Below are 25,217 nucleotides of genomic sequence, written 5' to 3' on the forward strand. Positions count from 1 at the left end.
TTTATGCCTTTTATAATGTAACAATTAGATCTGAAATAGTATTTGAACCCAGGGTTGCTGGTGTGTCCACCCTTCTCATCGTGACTGTCTTGTCGTCAGGACTATGAGAGCCGCTCCAGCTACACGGTGTCTCCGAATGGCGTGGTTTCTCCCAGCTGCCCCTGCTCTCCGTTTCTCACCCCGCTGGCGGCGCGTCACTACCTCCAGCTCCTCCAACAGCAGATCCAGCAGCAGCAGCAACACACACAGGTGGCAGTCGCACAGGTGAGAGAGAGAGAGACACACACACATACACAGACACATTTATGACACACAGTCTTGTACAGCTAACCTTGTGGGGACACATAATTCAGTCCCATTCAAAATCCTATTTTCCCTAAACCTAACCGTACTCTTACCCTAACCTTAACCCAAAAACCTAACCTTAACCCTGAACCTAACCCTAGCTCCTAACCCTAAACCTAACCCTATCTCCTAACCCTAAAACTAACCCTATCTCCTAACCCTAAAACTAACCCTAGCTCCTAACCCTAACCCTAGCTCCTAACCCTAAAACTAACCCTAGCTCCTAACCCTAAAACTAACCCTATCTCCTAACCCTAAAACTAACCCTAGCTCCTAACCCTAACCCTAGCTCCTAACCCTAAAACTAACCCTAGCTCCTAACCCTAAAACTAAGCCTAGCTCCTAACCCTTAATGTAATTCTAACCCTAACACTAATTCTAACCTTAACACGAAACCCCCTAGAAACAGCATTTGACCTTGAGGGGACCAACAAAATGTCCCCAGTTGGTAAAATGTTTGTTTCTTTACTATTCTTCACACACACACGCACACGCACACACACACACACACAGTCTTGTATAACTGACTTTGTGAACACACACAATTCAGTCCCATTCAAAATCCTATTTTCCATAACCCTAAACCTAACCTTAACTCAAAAACCTAGCTCCTAACCCTAACCCTAAAACTACTCCTAGCTGCTAACCCTAAACCTAACCCTAACACTAATTCTAACCTTAACCATAAATCCTCTACAAATAACATTTGTGGGGACAAACAAAATGTTGCCAGTTGGTTAAATTCTAGTTATTTACATTTATTTACTATTCTAGTTTAACACGTCCACACACACACACACACACACACACACACACACACACACAACAAGCTGTCATATATCTGTGGTCAAAATGTTGCCAGTTGGTTAAATTCTAGTTATTTACATTTATTTACTATTCTAGTTTAACACGTCCACACACACACACACACACACACACACACACACACACACACACACACACAACAAGCTGTCATATATCTGTGGTCCAGATGTCTGGTCAGTGAGACAGTTGTCCTCCTCAGGCATCAGCTGACCACCACACACTCTTTATCGGTTTCTTCTGCGTTACATTCACTCGGTCATCCTCTACACCAGTCCAGTGGCTCAGGTCATTGTGGTAGCAATGCCAGGGTGGTGGGTTTGATTCCCGCTGGGGTTGTCAATATATAAATGTATGCACACACTGTTTTAAGTCGTATTGTATAAAAGCGGCTGCTAAATTGCATATATTGTACATACACATGTGCAAAAGTTAAGTTCATGTACATAATATAACCAGTCCTACAGTGCACATAATATAGCCAGTCCTACAGTGCACATAATATAGCCAGTCCTACAGTGCACATAATATAACCAGTCCTACAGTGCACATAATATAGCCAGCCCTACATTGCACATAATATAGCCAGCCCTACAGTGCACATAATATAACCAGCCCTACAGTGCACATAATATAGCCAGCCTTACAGTGCACATAATATAGCCAGCCTTACAGTGCACATAATATAGCCAGCCCTACAGTGCACATAATATAGCCAGCCCTACAGTGCACATAATATAACCAGTCCTACAGTGCACATAATATAGCCAGCCCTACAGTGCACATAATATAGCCAGCCCTACAGTGCACATAATATAGCCATTCCTACAGTGCACATAATATAGCCAGTCCTACAGTGCACATAATATAACCAGTCCTACAGTGCACATAATATAACCAGTCCTACAGTGCACATCATATAGTCAGTCCTACAGTGCACATAATATAACCAGCCCTACAGTGCACCTAATATAGCCAGTCCTACAGTGCACATAATATAGCCAGTCCTACAGTGCACATAATAAAGCCAGTCCTACAGTGCACAAAATATAACCAGCCCTACAGTGCACATAATATAGCCAGTCCTACAGTGCACATAATATAGCCAGTCCTACAGTGCACATAATATAGCCAGTCCTACAGTGCACATAATATAACCAGTCCTACAGTGCACATAATATAGCCAGTCCTACAGTGCACATAATATAGCCAGCCTTACAGTGCACATAATATAGCCAGCCTTACAGTGCACATAATATAGCCAGTCCTACAGTGCACATAATATAGCCAGTCCTACAGTGCACATAATATAGCCAGTCCTACAGTGCACATAATATAACCAGTCCTACAGTGCACATAATATAGCCAGCCCTACAGTGCACATAATATAGCCATTCCTACAGTGCACATAATATAGCCAGTCCTACAGTGCACATAATATAACCAGTCCTACAGTGCACATAATATAGCCAGTCCTACAGTGCACATAATATAACCAGTCCTACAGTGCACATAATATAACCAGTCCTACAGTGCACATAATATAGCCAGCCCTACAGTGCACATAATATAGCCATTCCTACAGTGCACATAATATAGCCAGTCCTACAGTGCACATAATATAACCAGTCCTACAGTGCACATAATATAGCCAGTCCTACAGTGCACATAATATAACCAGTCCTACAGTGCACATAATATAACCAGCTCTACAGTGCACATAATATAACCAGTCCTACAGTGCACATAATATAGCCAGTCCTACAGTGCACATAATATAGCCAGCCATATAGATGTGCCATGGGGGACTGACTGTCTGGCTTAATCACGGCATCATGTGCCTCATTTGGCACCATTGTCTGCCTGTCTCTCTGCTGCATGACCACTAGGGAGCACTGCCATCACAGCTATGTCAGGACACACACACACACACACACACACACACACACACACACACACACACACACACACACACACACACACACACACACACGTATTCGTGTGCACTTACATGCACACACACAACACAACACACCGGGGACAGAGTGAATCAGTCTGCTATTGTTGCAGAAAATGAGCCTGGAAGGCACAACACAAACACAGATTTATTTATATTTTTCATTTATTTTCCCAGTCGTTTTCAGATGCGCATCGTCAGACTATAATGAGCTCACCGTGAATTATATTAACAAATAATTGTGGGAACTCGTCATTATTTTCAATTTCAGGTCGGGGAAATTCCATCTAATTAGATTTTCAACTGCAGTCTCTTGGATGATGTCTGGGGTCGGGCTGTAGCATGAAGTAGAATCTTTCAAACAGAAAAACCTCACTGACAGACATACACACACACAGTGCGCAGTCTCTCCTAGACTCGTAGAGAGAGAGGTGGAGTCTGTTTGTGTGTGAAGTGAGCACTGTTTAGGTCTGAGTACACACTGTTATAAACACACTACACACACACACACACACACTTCCTCACACTCCATCCACATCCCCATCATCATCAGTCCCACTAGGCACAGTTCTGATTCCTGATTCCCCCACTCAGGTGCAGCTCCTGAAGGATCAGATGTCAGTGGAGACCGCAGCTCGTGTGGAGGCCCAGGCTCGTGTCCACCAGCTGCTACTACAGAACAGAGACCTGCTCCAGCACCTGTCCCTGCTGGTCACACAGCTCAAACACCTGGAGAGCAAGGCACCAGGACAGGGACCGGGGGAGAGACACACAGCTGGACTGGGACAGGGGGAGAGACACACAGCTGGACTGGGACAGGGGGAGAGACAGGGTCACAGTAAGTCACCTGCACTATCTATACGAACCAGAACAATTAAGTTGAATATACAGTACAGGTAAAACAGTCATTCTCCATTGAGCATGCTTGTTAATCCAGGACTTTATCTGTGTCCAGGACACTGGCCCTGCATGTACAACAGTTAATCATCAAGGACAGATCACACTTACATACCAACATTTAGGAAATGCACATTGTTAAGCAAGCTAAGCAATCATAGAGCCCCCCCCCACACACACACACACCTATTCACAGACTGTGAGTGTGTGTACTGAGAAAGCTTCTCTTGCCATGACATCTCCTGGCTTATTTAACACTATTACTACTCATGGATAGTTTTTGGGTCCAGATACACGCGCGCACACACACACATACAAACACATACACACGCATACACACACGCATACACACACACACACATACAAACACACACACGCATACAAACACACACACACATACAAACACATACACACACACATGCATACAAACACACACACACACACATACACACACACACACGCATACAAACACATACACACACACACACACATACAAACAAACACATACACACACATATAAACAAAACATATCAGATCCAATGAATAAGAGTACATAGAAGTCAAAACAGGACAACAACAATGGTAAGATACAATTATGAGGAGTGCAGTGGACATAGAACTGGTGCTCTCCTGATACAAAGGGGAAACAGGTCTACAACACCTTTACTTTGAGTAGAAATACCCTGAAAAATACAGGTAAAATAGATGCTGGTTCATTTTGGCTGTGGCTAGATTTAATTTCCCAGCCTGAATACAACTGAAGAAGTCTTGAACTCAAAATTGTACTGAAGTATTTGCTATAAAAATGGACTTAAGGATCAAACATTAAAAGTAAATTTGAAGGTTTTGTAAACCTATCAGATGCTTAATAATTTGAATCAACTTAAACCTCCTCATCAGACTCCTCACTCTCTACTGCGATCACCCTCTTTGCACAGTCCATGAAGTCTGGCCTTCTGCTCCTGACAGAGTCCTGGTGCCACAGCATCACAGCTTTTATCAGATCATACTCCCTGATCTCTGGAGAGGACAGCTGGACCATAAGGAGATCTGACAGTGTATCAGACTTTAGGTTGGACCGCCAATCGGTTTTCACCTGTTTCATGGTATTAACACCTCTTTCACATTCAGCTGTCAGGGCAAGGAAGGACAGGAGCAGGTCAACCAATGCCAGCAAATCAGGGCAGGAATGCTGATGGCTGCTGTTGACACAGAACTAGGACATATTCTGCAGGGACTGGGGCTCCTGGGACATCAGCACCTTCAGGACAGTCCACTGGTCAGGGATCCTTTCAACATGGATACCAGAGGTCTCCAGGACAGGCTTGAAGTGGTCCACCAGGGTTTCCAGTTCAGTGTCATCAAAATCTAGAATAATTGTATACATTACAACAAGCATCATTCAGTTTTAATTCTCTTCTCTATAAAAATATGATGATGAACCTGAACCTAACCTGACTGACCAGTAATACAAAACATAAAGTAGCCTGCTGCTTCATCTCCTGACTCTGGCCAGTTGGTGAAGCTGACCAGCTTGGTGGAACACAGGACCCCTACACTGGTGTCCTGGAACCTGTCAGTCATACTCTCCACTAGCCTGTCAAGCATTTTGTCCTGTGATGTGACAAAGGTCTTACTTTACATTTTACATTTTAGTAGACGCACTTATCCAGAGCGACTTACAGTAGTGAATGCATACATTTCATACATTTTTTCTCCGTACTGGTCCCCTGTGGGAATCAAACCCACAACCCTGGCGTTGCAAACACCATGCTCTACCAACTGAGCCACACGGGACCTTTTCACCTCTGGTCAGCGAAATTCTATCATATCTGTTGGCCATTGTGGCCTTCATCATGTGCCCTTCTCTGATGATAAAAGGCTCATTTTACCATCCTTTCAGAATGTTCCTTTTCATCACACTCTCACTCACACTCTCTCTCCCTCCCTCTCTTATTGACGTAATCCTTTCTCTTAATTCTCTTAAGGTAAGTATTTCTTATTGCAGCTTAAATAAACATACCTGGTTTGGTACTTCTTAAGTACTGCCTGTGTTGAGCACAATGAGCTGTGGGCTTCTGCTATGGTGATGGTGGACCTCTGCAGACAGGCAGCTCAGGTGTGTTAGTGTGTCATGCAGGAAGCCACAGAAGCGGATAACAACAGCCTCCCTCGCAGTACTGTAGTATTCCTGGCCTTGGTCTGCTGGACACCTCAGACATTTTGGCCATCAGCAGATTGAATCTGAAATACAGAAAGAACAAAGACATACAAATAGACAATTAATTGCTGTCCAAAAAAAACTATATTAGATATGACAGATTTTATCAGTGCATAAAGCATTGGAACATGATGATACCAATTGTAACTGTGTTTGTTGTTATTTACAGGACATTACATATTGAAGATGACTTGGAGTACTTAGCATAGCAATCTAGAGCCCCTACCTGTTCCAGGTGCTAGACAAGCCCCTGGTAACCTCGCAGGAAGTGGTCCAGTGCACACAATAGGTGTCCTACCCATCGGGTCCCGACAATTCAGGTGGGCACCAGTGGTGTGTGCCCAAGAGCCTGGAAGCTGTTTACCAGGTTTACCCTGTTCAGTGGACTGGTGTGGTAGAAGGTGTAGAGCCCGCTGAGGAGGTCTTCTACTTTCTGAAACATCACGTTGGACCGGATGGCATCAGAAAAGGTCAGTTGAAGGCGGTGTGCCATACAGTGGATGCCGATGATGTAGGCCCTGTCCCCCTTCAGCCGACTGACCACACCATTCTTGGCTCCGGTCATCACAGCAGCTCCATCTGTTCCCAGCGCGACCAACTTGCTCCTCCACTCATCACACACTCCCTCCATGATGGCACTGATGGCGTTGCTTATGTGTGCCCCGTCTGCCTTTTCCACCGACTTGATGCCAACAAACTTCAACTCAATCTTTCCCTTGTGACAGAATCTGACATAAACTAACTCCTCATCTTTCACAGAAGTGTCTGTGGAGCCGTCTGACATGATGGAGAGAAATGTGGGGTTTTTCAGGTTCTCTCTGATGTTGTTTCTCTCCACCTCTGCAATATGGTGAATAAACTCTTTGGCCTGCTTCTCATTTCTATATGTTGAGCCCACAGCGATTCCTTTTTTTTCATCCAACTACAAAAATCAAACAAATTAATTATATAATATTGAAATATACAATCATGTTATCCAATATAGCTGGCAGGTGATTGTGCTAAATTAGCCTTCTACCCTTAGTTTACTTAAGGATCAACATTATAAGGCAGGTAAAGTCAATTGTGTCACAATGATTTAAAATGTAAACAGCATCTGGAGACAAACATTAAAATAGAATGTTACAGAACCACAGGAAAGCATGGAGATCCATGTCAGCATCAGTAGGCCTATAATGTTATGGTATTTATACACTATTTGGAGGTGAACCAAAGCTTATCAAGAGCTGAGAAATAACCTACAATACTGGCCCACGTCTGCTAAATAGACTTGTAAAAACTAGCTACAGAAGTACTAGTCAAGCTACAAGAGTAACAACATTTTCACTTACTCACACATCCACTCCAAGTCAGAAAGTTGTCTCGCCTTCTTGCCAATGGCATGTACAGTCCTAAACAGGATCTTCCTCTTCGTGCTGGTCTGCTCTGACACCGTCACAGAGGGTGTCAAGACGAGAGGCTCCGATTGACCCGGGACACAGACACGCAGGCAATGTGACACTTCCTGTGTTCATGGTCACAAATGTTCTCGAGCTTCATCGTTTTATTTCTGATGACAAATGAGTTATTTCCGTTTTTATCTTTAGCATACTGGCGACACATATTAACTCATCATCACAGCCTCATTATCATACTGTAGCCAGCCTCTTGAAACTCCTTTATCTCCAAACCTCCATTTCTCACAAAACTTTCTTTTTTTGTGATTCGTCCTCCTTTTCTTCGGTGGGTTTTCGTTTCAAAGGTTGGCTTACTCCAGGTAAATGTTGCCACATAACAGCTATTTAATGAACGGTAGCTAGCAGCAGACCCGTGGCAAGTGAGCGATGTCCCGTACGGTAAACAGTGCCGTGAAACTAGGAGCACTAGAGACGGTCTGTGGCTGGCAAACATGAGTCATTTCCTCCGAGCCATCATGCCAGAAATTTTATTACATGACTATTTTGGTACAAACATTTACCTGCCAGTGTGGCAGATAGCCTTCTGAGATTTACTCGACAAATGGAAAATCTACCCGCATTTGGCGCTTGGCGGGTGTTCATTTTGTGTGGTGTTTGTGGTTTTTTTGTTGTTGTTTAGTTTTATGTTGTATACATGGCAGCTTAAAGCTGAATTGCGTATACAAAAGCCTATAACAAACTACAACAAATCCAAAATAATAGCATTGTATCACCACAGTTTGGAAGTTAGGTAGTGGAAGGATGAGTGATGAATTGAAGCAGTTCAGATGGCATTACGAGAGGAGGAACTTCAGGTATGGATGGTCACGGATGTGAGATAGTTAGGTCCGCACCCTCAACAGCATGAGCCCACTTCACTTTTCTGTCCCCAATGTCCTTTCTCCGGGCTTTGTAGCTTGATGGTTAGCTAGCTACTCCTCTCAACTAACTCTGTGTATCACCCACTTGGGTGAAGCTAACGTTACTGCTGCCACACGGTGCTGAAAGCTCACCACTAGGGCTGCGCAATTAATCGCATTCAAATTCAAACAGTCCATAGCTAGCTAGCTGCTACACTCTAAAATGAAAAGGTTCCTGGAGTATCCTTTAGGGGTTCTTCAAATTGAAACTGTGGGGGAACCCCTATAAATTATTCAAATAATCCCTTTTAATGGATCCTCAAAGAACCTTTTGAAGAACCATTTGGGTTATTAATAATGATAAGCATAACAACAATAACACAATATTTTAGTTGTCAGTGTTTATTATGGTTTTAGTGGCAAAGCAGAGTAAAACAATCCAAAGAGAGGTAAACTCCCAGCAGAGGCCCAAGTCTAATGTGTATATCCTCTGGCGTGTTGATGTTAATGTGTTGATGTTCTCTGTATCCATAGCCAGACTGATTTTGCAGTGCATGGTGATAAAACAGGTTTCCTGTTATATTCATCCGCGGTGTCGGGAGGGTGAAGTCTGTGAATCCAAAAAATAGTAACTTTACAGATGATTAACAAAACATGCATACGACAGTATTCATACCTTGGTTTCTGTGGTGAATGTGAATGAAAAAAGCTGTTTTGATAATGGTTTTCATACACATACCTTGTCCACAATGTAGAGGCATATGGGATGTTCATTGAAGAGGGAATGGAGGGATACCTAGTCAGTTGTACAACTGAATGCCTTCAACTGAAATGTGTCTTCTGCATTTAACCAACCCCTCTGAATCAGAGAGGTGTGGAGGACTGCCTTAATCTTAAGGGAGGAGGATGGTACATGTGATCTGCATAACATACCAATACCAATTGAATACCTTTGTATGCATCCTCGTCTGTATACCTGCAGACAGACTCAGAAGTGAGCAGTTCAGTCATCTGCACCCAACACAGCTAGCCTTCAACATATTCTTATAGCCTCCAACATATTCTTATAGCCTTCAACATATTCTTATAGCCTTCAACATATTCTTATAGCCTTCAACATATTCTTATAGCCTTCAACATATTCTTATAGCCTTCAACATATTCTTATAGCCTTCAACATATTCTTATAGCCTTCAACATACTCTTATAGCCTTCAACATATTCTTATAGCCTTCAACATATTCTTATAGCCTCCAACATATTCTTATAGCCTTCAACATATTCTTATAGCCTCCAACATATTCTTATAGCCTTCAACATATTCTTATAGCTTCAACATATTCTTATAGCCTTCAACATATTCTTATAGCCTTCAACATATTCTTATAGCCTTCAACATATTCTTATAGCTTCAACATATTCTTATAGCCTTCAACATATTCTTATAGCCTTCAACATATTCTTATAGCCTTCAACATATTCTTATAGCCTTCAACATATTCTTATAGCCTTCAACATATTCTTATAGCCTTCAACATATTCTTATAGCCTTCAACATATTCTTATAGCCTCCAACATATTCTTATAGCCTCCAACATATTCTTATAGCCTTCAACATATTCTTATATCTCCAACATATTCTTATAGCCTTCAACATATTCTTATAGCCTTCAACATATTCTTATAGCTTCAACATATTCTTATAGCCTTCAACATATTCTTATAGCCTTCAACATATTCTTATAGCCTTCAACATATTCTTACAGCCTTCAACATATTCTTATAGCCTTCAACATATTCTTATAGCCTCCAACATATTCTTATAGCCTTCAACATATTCTTATAGCCTTCAACATATTCGTATAGCCTCCAACATATTCTTATAGCCTTCAACATATTCTTATAGCCTCCAACATATTCTTATAGCCTCCAACATATTCTTATAGCCTTCAACATATTCTTATAGCCTTCAACATATTCTTATAGCCTCCAACATATTCTTATAGCCTTCAACATATTCTTATAGCCTTCAACATATTCTTATAGCCTTCAACATATTCTTATAGTCTTCAACATATTCTTATAGCCTCCAACATATTCTTATAGCCTTCAACATATTCTTATAGCCTTCAACATATTCTTATAGCCTCCAACATATTCTTATAGCCTTCAACATATTCTTATAGCCTTCAACATATTCTTATAGCCTCCAACATATTCTTATAGCCTTCAACATATTCTTATAGCCTTCAACATATTCTTATAGCCTTCAACATATTCTTATAGCCTTCAACATATTCTTATAGCCTTCAACATATTCTTATAGCCTCCAACATATTCTTATAGCCTTCAACATATTCTTATAGCCTTCAACATATTCTTATAGCCTTCAACATATTCTTATAGCCTTCAACATATTCTTATAGCCTTCAACATATTCTTATAGTCTCCAACATATTCTTATAGCCTCCAACATATTCTTATAGCCTCCAACATATTCTTATAGCCTTCAACATATTCTTATAGCCTTCAACATATTCTTATAGCCTCCAACATATTCTTATAGCCTTCAACATATTCTTATAGCCTTCAACATATTCTTATAGCCTCCAACATATTCTTATAGCCTTCAACATATTCTTATAGCCTTCAACATATTCTTATAGCCTTCAACATATTCTTATAGCCTTCAACATATTCTTATAGCCTCCAACATATTCTTATAGCCTTCAACATATTCTTATAGCCTTCAACATATTCTTATAGCCTTCAACATATTCTTATAGCCTTCAACATATTCTTATAGCCTTCAACATATTCTTATAGCCTCCAACATATTCTTACCTCTTTGTTGATTGATATCCATTGAATTGTGTCCATTTTCTGATTTAGAAAGATTTGCACAAATCTGAAAAGATAGATGGTATCATCATAAAACAATATCAATTTAGATCATATAAGGGACAAACCTTACCTTAAATTGAGGAGATCTTTACATGTTTCAGTTACTGTAAGTGCCTGAACCTGCTGTCTTTTCAAATTCAAATCCAAATGTTTCGGTCGGCCAGTTAGGTCCTTGAAAGAACCCCCACCAACTAATGAGGTTCCTCTATGAACCACACCTCAATTGGGGTTCTTGGAAGAACCTTTTGGGGCCATTTTCAGTGCCAAGAACCCTAAGGTTCTTCAAAGAACTTTGAGGATCTTAGAAGAAGCCTTGTTGAAGCCCTCATTTTTAGAGTGTAGTTATCTTAGCCAAACAAGACAACAGCAGTCTTTCATCTTGGTCATGGTGACCAATTACAACAAATTCAAAAGAGCAATCAAAACACAAATAGCTGATGCCATTTTTATTAAACCAAAAAACACTTAAAAACAATTCAGTATAAAAAAAAATCAAAATGAATGGGACCTATCAGCCATTGCTACCAGTACGACACCATTTGTGTGGTAGTGTCTGTGTATTTGTTTATGTGGGGTTGACACGTGGTGTTTCATGCTAGCTTTAATCATGTTACACCCAGAACTAGTAAATGCTAATCCAACCAATCTAAGACACAGTCCACTCAGACGCTGCCTCTGACTCCGGAGAGTGTACGTGCTTCTACACCTGCATTGCTTGCTGTTTGGGGTTTTAGGCTGGGTTTCTGTACAGCACTTTGAGATATCAGCTGATGTAAGAAGGGCTATATAAATAAATTGTATTTGATTTGTACTCACACAGGCATGTTTGTGTGTGTGTGTGTGTGTGTGTGTGTGTGTGTGTGTGTGTGTGTGTGTGTGTGTGTGTGTGTGTGTGTTAGAGAGAGATTGAGAGAAACGGAGGAAGAAAGAGAGAAACAAACTGATAATGAGATGATGATTTGAAAGAAAGACAGGAGAAATTGACTGACGTGTGTGTGTTTTGATTTTGAGTAATTTTTGTCTGTGAGAAAGAGACGGAAAGAGGTGTGAGAGAAACTGACTAACAACTAGGGACATTGAGTGTGGGTTAAGGTTAGACCTGTTTGCTTCATTTCATTAAAATATTTATTTTTTGACTATTTGTGTTCAACTTTGTCAGTTAAAGACATTTCTCTTCCTGTAGATGATCAGGAGTCGTCATGGACGACCAGGTCTCTGTCACTCAACCTGAAGAACCATTACAGCTTGAGCAGCATGGACCAGCCCATCACCTCCACCCCTGCAGGGCCACTCCAAAACCCCCCCCTCACCGCTTCCCAGGTGGACGGTGCCGAGTCCTACCTCAACCTCCTCAACCTGGAGAATGGGACCAAACCACTGGGCTCTCAAAATGGGGGGGAGGCGGAGACAGACACACTCATCAGAAGAACATCCAATGGGAAGCCAGGGCGGAGAGACAGCTCGGAAGTGTCGTCAAATGAGATTTTGCCATTCGAAACAAGGAATTTGACAGCCCTGGATGAAAGGTAAACTATGTTAACTAGAAACAACTATCTAAACATAGCTCGGTTTATACATCTTACTGTACAGACCTTTCTTGAAGACCAGCCACATTTGAGAGTAGCCATATGCCAGAGGGCCTATTCAATGCAGCACATACACACACACACACACATACACACACACACACACACACACACACCATTGCCTGGTCATGATTATACACAATGTATTGGAGCTCCTATTTGGCAGTCACAGACAGTATAGTTCCTCTCTTTCATCTAGCAGAAAAGGAGCCAGGAGCTGCTAGCCTCTCATCCCCACACAACAGAACAGCCTCCTCTCATCCCCACACAACAGAACAGCCTCCTCTCATCCCCACACAACAGAACAGCCTCCTCTCATCCCCACACAACAGAACAGCCTCCTCTCATCCCCACACAACAGAACAGCCTCCTCTCATCCCCACACAACAGAACAGCCTCCTCTCATCCCCACACAACAGAACAGCCTCCTCTCATCCCCACACAACAGAACAGCCTCCTCTCATCCCCACACAACAGAACAGGCCTCCTCTCATCCCCACACAACAGAACAGGCCTCCTCTCATCCCCACACAACAGAACAGCCTCCTCTCATCCCCACACAACAGAACAGGACTCCTCTCATCCCCACACAACAGAACAGCCTCCACTCATCCCCACACAACAGAACAGGCCTCCTCTCATCCCCACACAACAGAACAGGACTCCTCTCATCCCCACACAACAGAACAGGCCTCCACTCATCCCCACACAACAGAACAGGCCTCCTCTCATCCCCACACAATAGAACAGGCCTCCTCTCATCCCCACACAACAGAACAGCCTCCTCTCATCCCCACACAACAGAACAGCCTCCTCTCATCCCCACACAACAGAACAGCCTCCTCTCATCCCCACACAACAGAACAGCCTCCTCTCATCCCCACACAACAGAACAGGCCTCCACTCATCCCCACACAATAGAACAGGACTCCTCTCATCCCCACACAACAGAACAGGCCTCCTCTCATCCCCACACAACAGAACAGGACTCCTCTCATCCCCACACAACAGAACAGGCCTCCTCTCATCCCCACACAACAGAACAGGCCTCCTCTCATCCCCACACAACAGAACAGCCTCCTCTCATCCCCACACAACAGAACAGCCTCCTCTCATCCCCACACAACAGAACAGCCTCCTCTCATCCCCACACAACAGAACAGCCTCCTCTCATCCCCACACAACAGAACAGCCTCCTCTCATCCCCACACAACAGAACAGGCCTCCTCTCATCCCCACACAACAGAACAGGCCTCCTCTCATCCCCACACAACAGAACAGGCCTCCTCTCATCCCCACACAACAGAACAGGCCTCCTCTCATCCCCACACAACAGAACAGGCCTCCTCTCATCCCCACACAACAGAACAGGCCTCCTCTCATCCCCACACAACAGAACAGGCCTCCTCTCATCCCCACACAACAGAACAGCCTCCTCTCATCCCCACACAACAGAACAGCCTCCTCTCATCCCCACACAACAGAACAGCCTCCTCTCATCCCCACACAACAGAACAGGCCTCCTCTCATCCCCACACAACAGAACAGGCCTCCTCTCATCCCCACACAACAGAACAGCCTCCTCTCATCTCCACACAACAGAACAGCCTCCTCTCATCCCCACACAACAGAACAGCCTCCTCTCATCCCCACACAACAGAACAGCCTCCTCTCATCCCCACACAACAGAACAGCCTCCTCTCATCCCCACACAACAGAACAGCCTCCTCTCATCCCCACACAACAGAACAGGCCTCCTCTCATCCCCACACAACAGAACAGGCCTCCTCTCATCCCCACACAACAGAACAGGCCTCCTCTCATCCCCACACAACAGAACAGGCCTCCTCTCATCCCCACACAACAGAACAGGCCTCCTCTCATCCCCACACAACAGAACAGCCTCCTCTCATCCCCACACAACAGAACAGGCCTCCTCTCATCCCCACACAACAGAACAGGACTCCTCTCATCCCCACACAACAGAACAGCCTCCTCTCATCCCCACACAACAGAACAGCCTCCTCTCATCCCCACACAACAGAACAGCCTCCTCTCATCCCCACACAACAGAACAGCCTCCTCTCATCCCCACACAACAGAACAGCCTCCTCTCATCCCCACACAACAGAACAGCCTCCTCTCATCCCCACACAACAGAACAGCCTCCTCTCATCCCCACACAACAGAACAGGACTCCTCTCATCCCCACACAACAGAACAGGACTCCTCTCATCCCCACACAACAGAACAGGACTCCTCTCATCCCCACACAACAGAACAGCCTCCTCTCATCCCCACACAACAGAACAGGACTCCTCTCATCCCCACACAACAGAACAGGCCTCCTCTCATCCCCACACAACAGAACAGCCTCCTCTCATCCCCACACAACAGAACAGGCCTCCTCTCATCCCCACACAACAGAACAGCCTCCTCTCATCCCCACACAACAGAACAGGCCTCCTCTCATCCCCACACAACAGAACAGGACTCCTCTCATCCCCACACAACAGAACAGCCTCCTCTCATCCCCACACAACAGAACAGGCCTCCTCTCATCCCCACACAACAGAACAGCCTCCTCTCATCCCCACACAACAGAACAGCCTCCTCTCATCCCCACACAACAGAACAGCCTCCTCTCATCCCCACACAATTGGTAGGATGGTCAGTTTTACAAAGGTATGTTTGGCAGCATGAGTGAAGGAGGCTTTGTTGTGAAATAAGAAGCCGATTCTAGATTTAATTTTGGATTGGAGATGCTTAATGTGAGTCTGGAAGGAGAGTTTACAGTCTAACCAGACACCTAGGTATTTGTAGTTGTCCACATATTCTAAGTCAGAACCGTCCAGAGTAGTGATGCTAGTCGGGTGGGCGGGTGCGGGCAGCAATCGGTTGAAGAGCATGCATTTAGTTTTACTAGCGTTTAAGAGCAGTTGGAGGCCACGGAAGGAGTGTTGTATGTCATTGAAGCTCGTCTGGAGGTTAGTTAACACAGTGTCCAAAGAAGGGCCAGATGTATACAGAATGGTGTCATCTGCGTAGAGGTGGATCAGAGACTCACCAGCAGCAAGAGCGACATCATTGATATATATACCGAGAATAGAGTCGGCCCGAGAATTGAACCCTGTGGCACTGAACTCTATCTGAGAAGTAGTTGGTGAACCAGGTGAGGCAGTCATTTGAGAAACCAAGGCTATTGAGTCTGCCGATAAGAATGCGGTGAGTCGAAGCCTTGGCCAGGTCGATGAAAACGGCTACACAGTACTGTCTTTATCGATGGCGGTTATGATATCGTTTAGGGTGGCTGAGGTGCACCCATGACCAGCTCGGAAACCAGATTGCATAGTGGAGAAGGTACGGTGGGATTCGTAATGGTCGGTGATCTGTTTGTTAACTTGGCTTTTGAAGATTTTAGAAAGGCAGGGTAGGATAGAATAGGTCTGTAACAGTTTGGGTGTAGAGTGTCTCCCCCTTTGAAGAGGGGGATGACTGCGGCAGCTTTCCTATCTTTAGGGATCTCAGACGATACGAAAGAGAGGTTGAACAGGCTAGTAATAGGGGTTGCAACAATTTTGACAGATAATTTTAGGAGGGTCCAAATTGTCGAGCCCAGCTAATTTGTAGAGATCCAGATTTTGCAGCTCTTTCAGAACATCAGCTATCTGGATTTGGGTGAAGGAGAAGCGGGGGAAGCTTGGGAAAGTTGCTGCGGGGGGGTGCAGAGCTGTTGACTTTACAGTGTCCCAAAACGTTTTGGAATTAGTGCTACAGGATGCAAATTTCAGTTTGAAAAAGTTAGCCTTAGCTTTCCTTACTGACTGTGTATATAGGTTCCTGACTTCCCTGAAAAGTTTAATATCGCGGGGGCTATTCGATGCTAATGCAGTACACCACAGGATGTTTTTGTGCTGGTCAAGGGCAGACAAGTCTGGAGTGAAGCAAGGCCCATATCTGTTCTTAGTTCTACATTTTTTGAATGGGGCATGCTTATTTAAGATGGTGAGGAAAACACTTTTAGAGAACAACCAGGCATACTCTACTGACAGGATGAGGTAAATATTCTTCCAGGATACCCGGGCCAGGTCGATTAGAAAGGCCTGTTCGCTGAAGTGTTTTAGGGAGCGTTTGGTAGTACATCTCTCTAGTATGTATTATATCAGGTAATGTAGTTGTGCTGAGGTTTGGTAGTACATGTCTCTCTAGTATGTATTATACTAGGTAATGTAGTTCTGTTGAGGTTTGGTAGTACATCTCTCTAGTATGTATTATACTAGGTAATGTAGTTGTGTTGAGGTTTGGTAGTACATGTCTCTCTAGTATGTATTATATCAGGTAATGTAGTTGTGTTGAGGTTTGGTAGCACATCTCTATAGTATGTATTATACTAGGTAATGTAGTTCTGTTGAGGTTTGGTAGTACATCTCTCTAGTATGTATTATATCAGGTAATGTAGTTGTGTTGAGGTTTGGTAGTACATCTCTCTAGTATGTATTATACTAGGTAAGGTAGTTGTGTTGAGGTTTGGTAGTACATCTCTCTAGTATGTATTATACTAGGTAATGTAGTTGTGTTGAGGTTTGGTAGTACACAATATATTTTTAGGCATGGGGACACATTAAAAGTCAGCCTCTCAATTCAATTCAAACATAATATGTTTGCATTGCCAAAGCAAATGAAATAGATAATAAACAAAAGTAAAATGAACAGTAAACATAACACTCATACAAGTTTCAAAGGAATAGAGATATTTCAAACATCATATTATGGCTATATACAGTGTTCTAACGATGTACAAATAGTTAAAGTACAAATAGTTAAAGTATTTTTGGCAGAATTCTTTATGCGGTCTCAATTTGGTGTTTGTCCCATTTTGTGAATTCTTGGTTGGTTACTGTACCCCAGACCTCACAACCATAAAGTGCATTGGGTTCTACAACTGATTCAAGTATTTTTAGCCAGATCCTAACTGGTATGTCGATTTTATGTTCCTTTTGATGACGTAGAAGGCCCTTCTTGCTTTGTCTCTCAGCTCGTTCACAGCTTTGTGGAAGTTACCAGTGGTGCTGATGTTTAGGCTGAGGTAGGTATAGTTTTTGGTGTGCTCTAGAGAAACGGTGTCTAGATGGAATTTGTGGTCCTGGCAACTGGACCTATTTTGGAACACCATTTTTTTTGTCTTACTGAGATTTACTGTAAGGGCCCAGGTCTGACAGAATCTGTGCAGAATATCTAGGTGTTTCTCTCCTCTCACTCACTCACTCACTCACTCACTCACTCACTCACTCACTCACTCACTCACTCACTCACTCACTCACTCACACCCTGGAGGGCCGTGACACTCCTCCAGGGTGTGTATGCTAAAGCCCATTAACAGCGGGGGGAATAAAAAGTTGTGATTGGCTCTGCAGCACTTAGGAGTGCTCTGTGTGTGTGTGTGTGTGGACATACGTGTGTGTTAAGTTCTTTGTCTTCCCCCCTCTCTCTGTATGAGTGGGTCAGGGAGAAACAAAGCCCTCAGAGACTGTGTCTAAATCCCTGCAGTCAGACTCACATCCTGTCGTTTCCTATGACCAATCCACAGACAGACACACACACATACACACCAATCCCAACTCCTCTTCCCCACAAATCCTGTAACTCTATCCCCCAACATATGGGTAAAATCAACCCCTGTTTGTCAAAAGGCAGGGAAAACACACCAAAAAAAACATGAGGAAACTTCCAAATGTTAAGTTCAAGCCTTGCTTGTTTTTTCCCAGTCCAAGTTGACATTGAAGCCAGCTGGTGAGAGAGGGCTGTGTCTGAGGGAGGATAGTGGAGCTATTCCTTCAACTTTATTACCAGTTTTCTCATACCCTCCTCCTTCTGTCTCTCTCTGTCTCTCTCTCTTCATTTCTTTCTTTCTCTCTCTCTCTCGCTCTCCGCTCTCTCTCTCTCTCCCTCTCTCTCTGTCTCTCTCTCTCTCTCTCTCTGTTTTAATTCTCAAAAGGCTGCAAGGTAGTTTTTTTGTGCCAGTATACAGATCTGGGACCAGTCTAATAGAAATTGAGTCTGTTATGGTAACATACTGGGTTAGATACAAGCCACAGAGCAGGACAATACGGGAGGGAGGGAGTGAGAGGAAAAGAGATAGAAAGGGGGAGAGGTAGAGGGAGAGAGGAAAAATTAAGTCTAGAGACTGGAGAGTGGACACGGTCTGTTATGCAATTAGCGTCCTACCTCTGCCCTGTGACCTCCTTTCCCACCCCCCCCCCCCCCCCCCCGACACAATCAAACTCCCATAACCCCCCACCTGACACTCTCTGTCCTCTTTCTCCCCTTCCTCCCCCCTCTCTCCTCCCTCTCCTCCCTCCCTCACTGTACAGCAGATTTTATTGCTTCGATTTGCTTGGTTTTCTGGATTTACCCGTTGAATCAATAATTTCTGCCCGAGTGGCCTTATTTTATGTTTTCACAGCCACTCTCTCCCCTGGTGGCTGGCGCACACACACACACACACACACACACACACACACACACACACACACACACACACACACACACACACACACACACACACACACACACACACACACACACACACACACACTGTCTAATGTGTTACTACTGTACCACACACACACACACACACACACACACAATGTGTTACTACTGTACCACACACACAGAGACAGACACACATGGTGATTTGTAGCATATGTACTAAATTCTCCAGTGAGTCATAGCCCTCTAGCATATTCTCTTACCTTACAGTGAGGGAAAAAAGTATTTGATCCCTTGCTGATTTTGTACATTTGCCCACTGATAAAGAAAGGATCAGTCTATAATTTTAATGTTAGGTTTATTTGAACAGCGAGAGACAGAATAACAACAAAAAAATCCAGAAAAACGCATGTCAAAAATGTTATAAATTGATTTGCATTTTAATGAGGGAAATAAGTATTTGACCCCTCTGCAAAACATGACTTAGTACTTGGTGGCAAAACCCTTGTTGGCAATCACAGAGGTCAGACGTTTCTTGTAGTTGGCCACCAGGTTTGCACACATCTCAGGAGGGATTTTGTCCCACTCCTCTTTGCAGATCTTCTCCAAGTCATTAAGGTTTCGAGGCTGACGTTTGGCAACTCGAACCTTCAGCTCCCTCCACAGATTGTCTATGGGATTAATGTCTGGAGACTGGCTAGGCCACTCCAGGACCTTAATGTGCTTCTTCTTGAGCCTCTCCTTTGTTTGGCTGTGTGTTTTGGGTCATTGTCATGCTGGAATACCCATCCACGACCCATTTTCAATGCCCTGGCTAAGGGAAGGAGGTTCTCACCCAAGATTTGATGGTACATGGCCCGTTCATCGTCTCTTTGATGCGGTGAAGTTGTCCTGTCCCCTTAGCAGAAAAACACCCCCAAAGCATAATGTTTCCACCTCCATGTTTGACGGTGGGGATGGTGTTCTTGAGGTCATAGGCAGCATTCCTCCTCCTACAAACACGGCGAGTTGAGTTGATGCCAAAGAGCTCCATTTTGGTCTCCTCTGACCACAACACTTTCACCAGTTGTCCTCTGAGTCATTCAGATGTTCATTGGCAAACTTCAGACGGGCATGTATATGTGCTTTATTGAGCAGGGGGACCTTGCGGGCGCTGCAGGATTTCAGTCCTTCACGGCGTAGTGTGTTACCAATTGTTTTCTTGGTGACTATGGTCCCAGCTGCCTTGAGATCATTGACAAGATCCTCCCGTGTAGTTCTGGGCTGATTCCTCACCGGTCTCATGATCATTGCAACTCCACGAGGTGAGATCTTGTATGGAGCCCCAGGCCGAGGGAGATTGACAGTTCTTTTGTGTTTCTTCCATTTGCAAATAATCGCACCAACTGTTGTCACCTTCTCACCAAGCTGCTTGGCGATGGTCTTGTAGCCCATTCCAGCCTTGTGTAGGTCTACAATCTTGTCCCTGACATCCTTGGAGAGATCTTTGGTCTTGGCCATGGTGGAGAGTTTGGAATCTGATTGATTGATTGCTTCTGTGGACAGGTGTCTTTTATACAGGTAACAAGCTGCGATTAGGAGCACTCCCTTTATGAGTGTGCTCCTAATCTCAGCTCGTTACCTGTATAAAAGACACCTGGGAGACAGAAATCTTTCTGATTGAGAGGGGGTCAAATACTTATTTCCTTCATTAAAATGCAAGTCAATTTATAACATTTTTGACATGCGTTTTTCTGGATGTTTTTGTTGTTATTCTGTCTCTCACTGTTCAAATAAACCTACCATTAAAATTATAGACTGATCATTTCTTTGTCAGTGGGTAAACGTACAAAATCAGCAGCGGATCAAATACTTTTTTCCCTCATTGTATCACTCCCTCTCTCGCTCTCTTTCTCTCTCTCACCCTCTCTAGCTCTCTCTTTTTCTCTCGATCGCTCTCTCTCTCTCTCCCTTCCCCCCTCCCTCTGTGTCATGTCAGGAGTCTCTCCTCTCCTCTCCTCTCCTCTCCTCTCCTCTCCTCTCCTCTCCTCTCCTCTCCTCTCCTCTCCTCTCCTCTCTGGTTATTTTCTGTAATGGATTTTCCTGACTGTCAATTCCCCTGTGCTCATCTCTCATCTCTGTTTCTCTATCTCTTTCTCTCTATGTCGATCTCTTTCTCGCTCTCTCTCTGGCATTCTATCTATCTATTGTTAGTAGTAGGGACTGGCTGTGTGTGTCTGGCCTGCTGCTCCTGTTCTGACATTCACCCTCATTAGCCTCGTTAGCCACTGAGCTAATTATGCTAACGCTAGCTAATGTGAGTTGGTTGTGTAATGGAATAGTGGTATTCAGGGTTAGGGGAATTGTGGATTTACTGGTTGTCAGTTGGATACTCACTGCTGGAGTGCTGAAATGGACTGGAACACACACACACTCCCTCCCTCCCTCCCTCTCTCTCTCTCTCTCTCTCTCTCAGTATGACACCAATTAGATTCTGAGCCAGCTAACCAGAGTTGCGTCAGTGAGGACTGTTAGGTTTGATGCCATAGTGCGTGGTGGCCGTCTGTCCGTTCGTCTGTCTTTCTGTCTGTCCCTCCGTACGTCTGTCTGTCCCACAGGCCCTTTGAACAAGCCCATCTCTATTAGGAGATTTATTCTGATCAAGTGTTGAGGATTATCCAGCCCTAAAGGTTTCTTATGGATCTCTTCTTTCTTTATAAACCAAACGTTGTCCTGTTCCTGGGAGAAGAGTGTTTGTTTGGTGGCGGAGTCTATGTTGCTTGTTTGGGTATAAGAGATTGAGTGGGATCGATGTGTTGAAAGGTTATTTGGTTGAGTGGCAGGCTGGTTGTTTTGTGGGGTATTGATTTGTGGGGTCAATAGCTAGATAGGGCTGAGGCAGTATGCATTGTGTTGGTCTGTATGTACAGCAAGCCGCCAACACTCTCAAACATAAACATAATTATATTGCCATTGATTTGGTCATTTCGTATTGTCCCATGTAGGCAGATGTTATATTCTCACGTTTACTCTTGTGCCTGGCAGGAGAAGCTACAGTAACATGTGTAGAATAACCTACCCAAATATTGAATAGGTGACTGGATTCAAACGCAGGCTTTGTGTTAGCCTGCTGACTTAGTGTTAGCCTGCTGACTTAGTGTTGGCCTGCTGACTTAGTGTTGGCCTGCTGACTTAGTGTTAGCCTGCTGACTTAGTGTTAGCCTGCTGACTTAGTGTTAGCCTGCTGACTTAGTGTTAGCCTGCTGACTTAGTGTTGGCCTGCTGACTTAGTGTTGGCCTGCTGACTTAGTGTTAGCCTGCTGACTTAGTGTTGGCCTGCTGACTTAGTGTTGGCCTGCTGACTTAGTGTTAGCCTGCTGACTTAGTGTTAGCCTGCTGACTTAGTGTTAGCCTGCTGACTTAGTGTTAGCCTGCTGACTTAGTGTTAGCCTGTTGACTTAGTGTTAGCCTGCTGACTTGGTGTTAGCCTGCTGACTTGGTGTTAGCCTGCTGACTTGGTGTTAGCCTGCTGACTTAGTGTTAGCCTGCTGACTTAGTGTTAGCCTGCTGACTTAGTGTTAGCCTGTCTTCAGGTCTCACGCAAGGTTACTTATTTCACTGAACCACCTCCATTTTACATGTGCCAATAGTTACTGTAGTTTCTTAAAGGAGAAGAGAGTCACACCCTCTGCAGTAGACTATGGTCTCTTAAAGGAGAGGAGAGTCACACCCTCTGCAGTAGACTGTGGTCTCTTAAAGGAGAAGAGAGTCACACCCTCTGCAGTAGACTATGGTCTCTTAAAGGAGAGGAGAGTCACACCCTCTGCAGTAGTTACTGTGGTCTCTTAAAGGAGAAAAGAGTCACACCCTCTGCAGTAGACTGTGGTCTCTTAAAGGAGAGGAGAGTCACACCCTCTGCAGTAGTTACTGTGGTCTCTTAAAGGAGAAAAGAGTCACACCCTCTGCAGTAGACTGTGGTCTCTTAAAGGAGAGGAGAGTCACACCCTCTGCAGTAGACTGTGGTCTCTTAAAGGAGAAAAGAGTCACACCCTCTGCAATAGACTATGGTCTCTTAAAGGAGAGGAGAGTCACACCCTCTGCAGTAGACTGTGGTCTCTTAAAGGAGAAGAGAGTCACACCCTCTGCAATAGACTATGGTCTCTTAAAGGAGAGGAGAGTCACACCCTCTGCAGTAGTTACTATGGTCTCTTAAAGGAGAGGAGAGTCACACCCTCTGCAGTAGTTACTGTGGTCTCTTAAAGGAGAGGAGAGTCACACCCTCTGCAGTAGTTACTGTGGTCTCTTAAAGGAGAGGAGAGTCACACCCTCTGCAGTAGTTACTGTGGTCTCTTAAAGGAGAGGAGAGTCACACCCTCTGCAGTAGTTACTATGGTCTCTTAAAGGAGAGGAGAGTCACATCCTCTGCAGTAGTTACTATGGTCTCTTAAAGGAGAGGAGAGTCACACCCTCTGCAGTAGTTACTGTGGTCTCTTAAAGGAGAGGAGAGTCACCCTCTGCAGTAGTTACTGTGGTCTCTTAAAGGAGAGGAGATTCAAAACATCTGCAGTAGACTGTGGTCTCTTAAAGGAAAGGAGAGTCACACCTGCAATAGTTACTGTGGTCCCTGTGCTCTGTGTGATTTGTGCTGAGATACAGAGCCTTACCGCAGTCTAATTGTTCTCTGTCTTTGGCACAGGTGTGAGGAACCCCTCTTGCTCATCCTCGTCTTAATCTAACCCTTCCATCCCTAACCAGTAACCTCCCCCATCCCTAACCAGTAACCTCCCCCATCCCTAACCAGTAACCTCCCCCATCCCTAACCAGTAACCTCCCCCATCCCTAACCAGTAACCTCCCCCATCCCTAACCAGTAACCTCCCCCATCCCTAACCAGTAACCTCCCCCATTCCTAACCAGTAACCTCCCCCATTCCTAACCAGTAAACTCCCCATCCCTAAAAAGTAACCTCCCCCATTCCTAACCAGTGACCTCCCCCATTCCTAACCAGTAACCTCCCCCATCCCTAACCAGTAACCTCCCCCATCCCTAACCAGTAACCTCCACCATCCCTAACCAGTAACCTCCCCCATCCCTAACCAGTAACCTCCACCATCCCTAACCAGTAACCTCCCCCATCCCTAACCAGTAACCTCCCCCATCCCTAAAAAGTAACCTCCCCCATCCCTAACCAGTAACCTCCCCCATCCCTAACCAGTAACCTCCCCCATTCCTAACCAGTAACCTCCCCATCCCTAAAAAGTAACCTCCCCCATTCCTAACCAGTAACCTCCCCCATTCCTAACCAGTGACCTCCCCCATTCCTAACCAGTAACCTCCCCCATCCCTAAAAAGTAACCTCCCCCATCCCTAACCAGTAACCTCCCCCATCCCTAACCAGTAACCTCCCCCATCCCTAACCAGTAACCTCCCCCATTCCTAACCAGTAACCTCCCCCATCCCTAACCAGTAACCTCCCTCATCCCTAACCAGTAACCTCCCCCATCCCTAACCAGTAACCTCCCCCATTCCTAACCAGTAACCTCCCTCATCCCTAACCAGTAACCTCCCCCATCCCTAACCAGTAACCTCCCCCATTCCTAACCAGTAACCTCCCCCATCCCTAACCAGTAACCTCCCCCATTCCTAACCAGTAACCTCCCTCATCCCTAACCAGTAACCTCCCCCATCCCTAACCAGTAACCTCCCCCATCCCTAACCAGTA

At 44.5% G+C, this 25,217-nt stretch overlaps 1 protein-coding gene across 1 annotated transcript in view; it reads left to right on the plus strand.

The window, feature by feature from the left end:
- si:dkey-34e4.1 (carboxyl-terminal PDZ ligand of neuronal nitric oxide synthase protein) overlaps positions 1–25,217 on the plus strand; it is a 183,845-nt gene that overhangs the window by 136,905 nt on the left and 21,723 nt on the right. The window contains exons 8-10 of the mRNA XM_014140244.3: positions 100–264; positions 3,719–3,962; positions 12,626–12,968. Coding sequence (XP_013995719.3) covers positions 100–264; positions 3,719–3,962; positions 12,626–12,968 — 752 coding nt within the window. The remainder of the gene's footprint in view (positions 1–99; positions 265–3,718; positions 3,963–12,625; positions 12,969–25,217) is intronic.

The sequence above is a fragment of the Salmo salar genome, chromosome 01 (assembly GCF_965601325.2).
Source record: "Salmo salar chromosome 01, fSalSal1, whole genome shotgun sequence".
Classification (NCBI taxonomy): domain Eukaryota; kingdom Metazoa; phylum Chordata; class Actinopteri; order Salmoniformes; family Salmonidae; genus Salmo; species Salmo salar.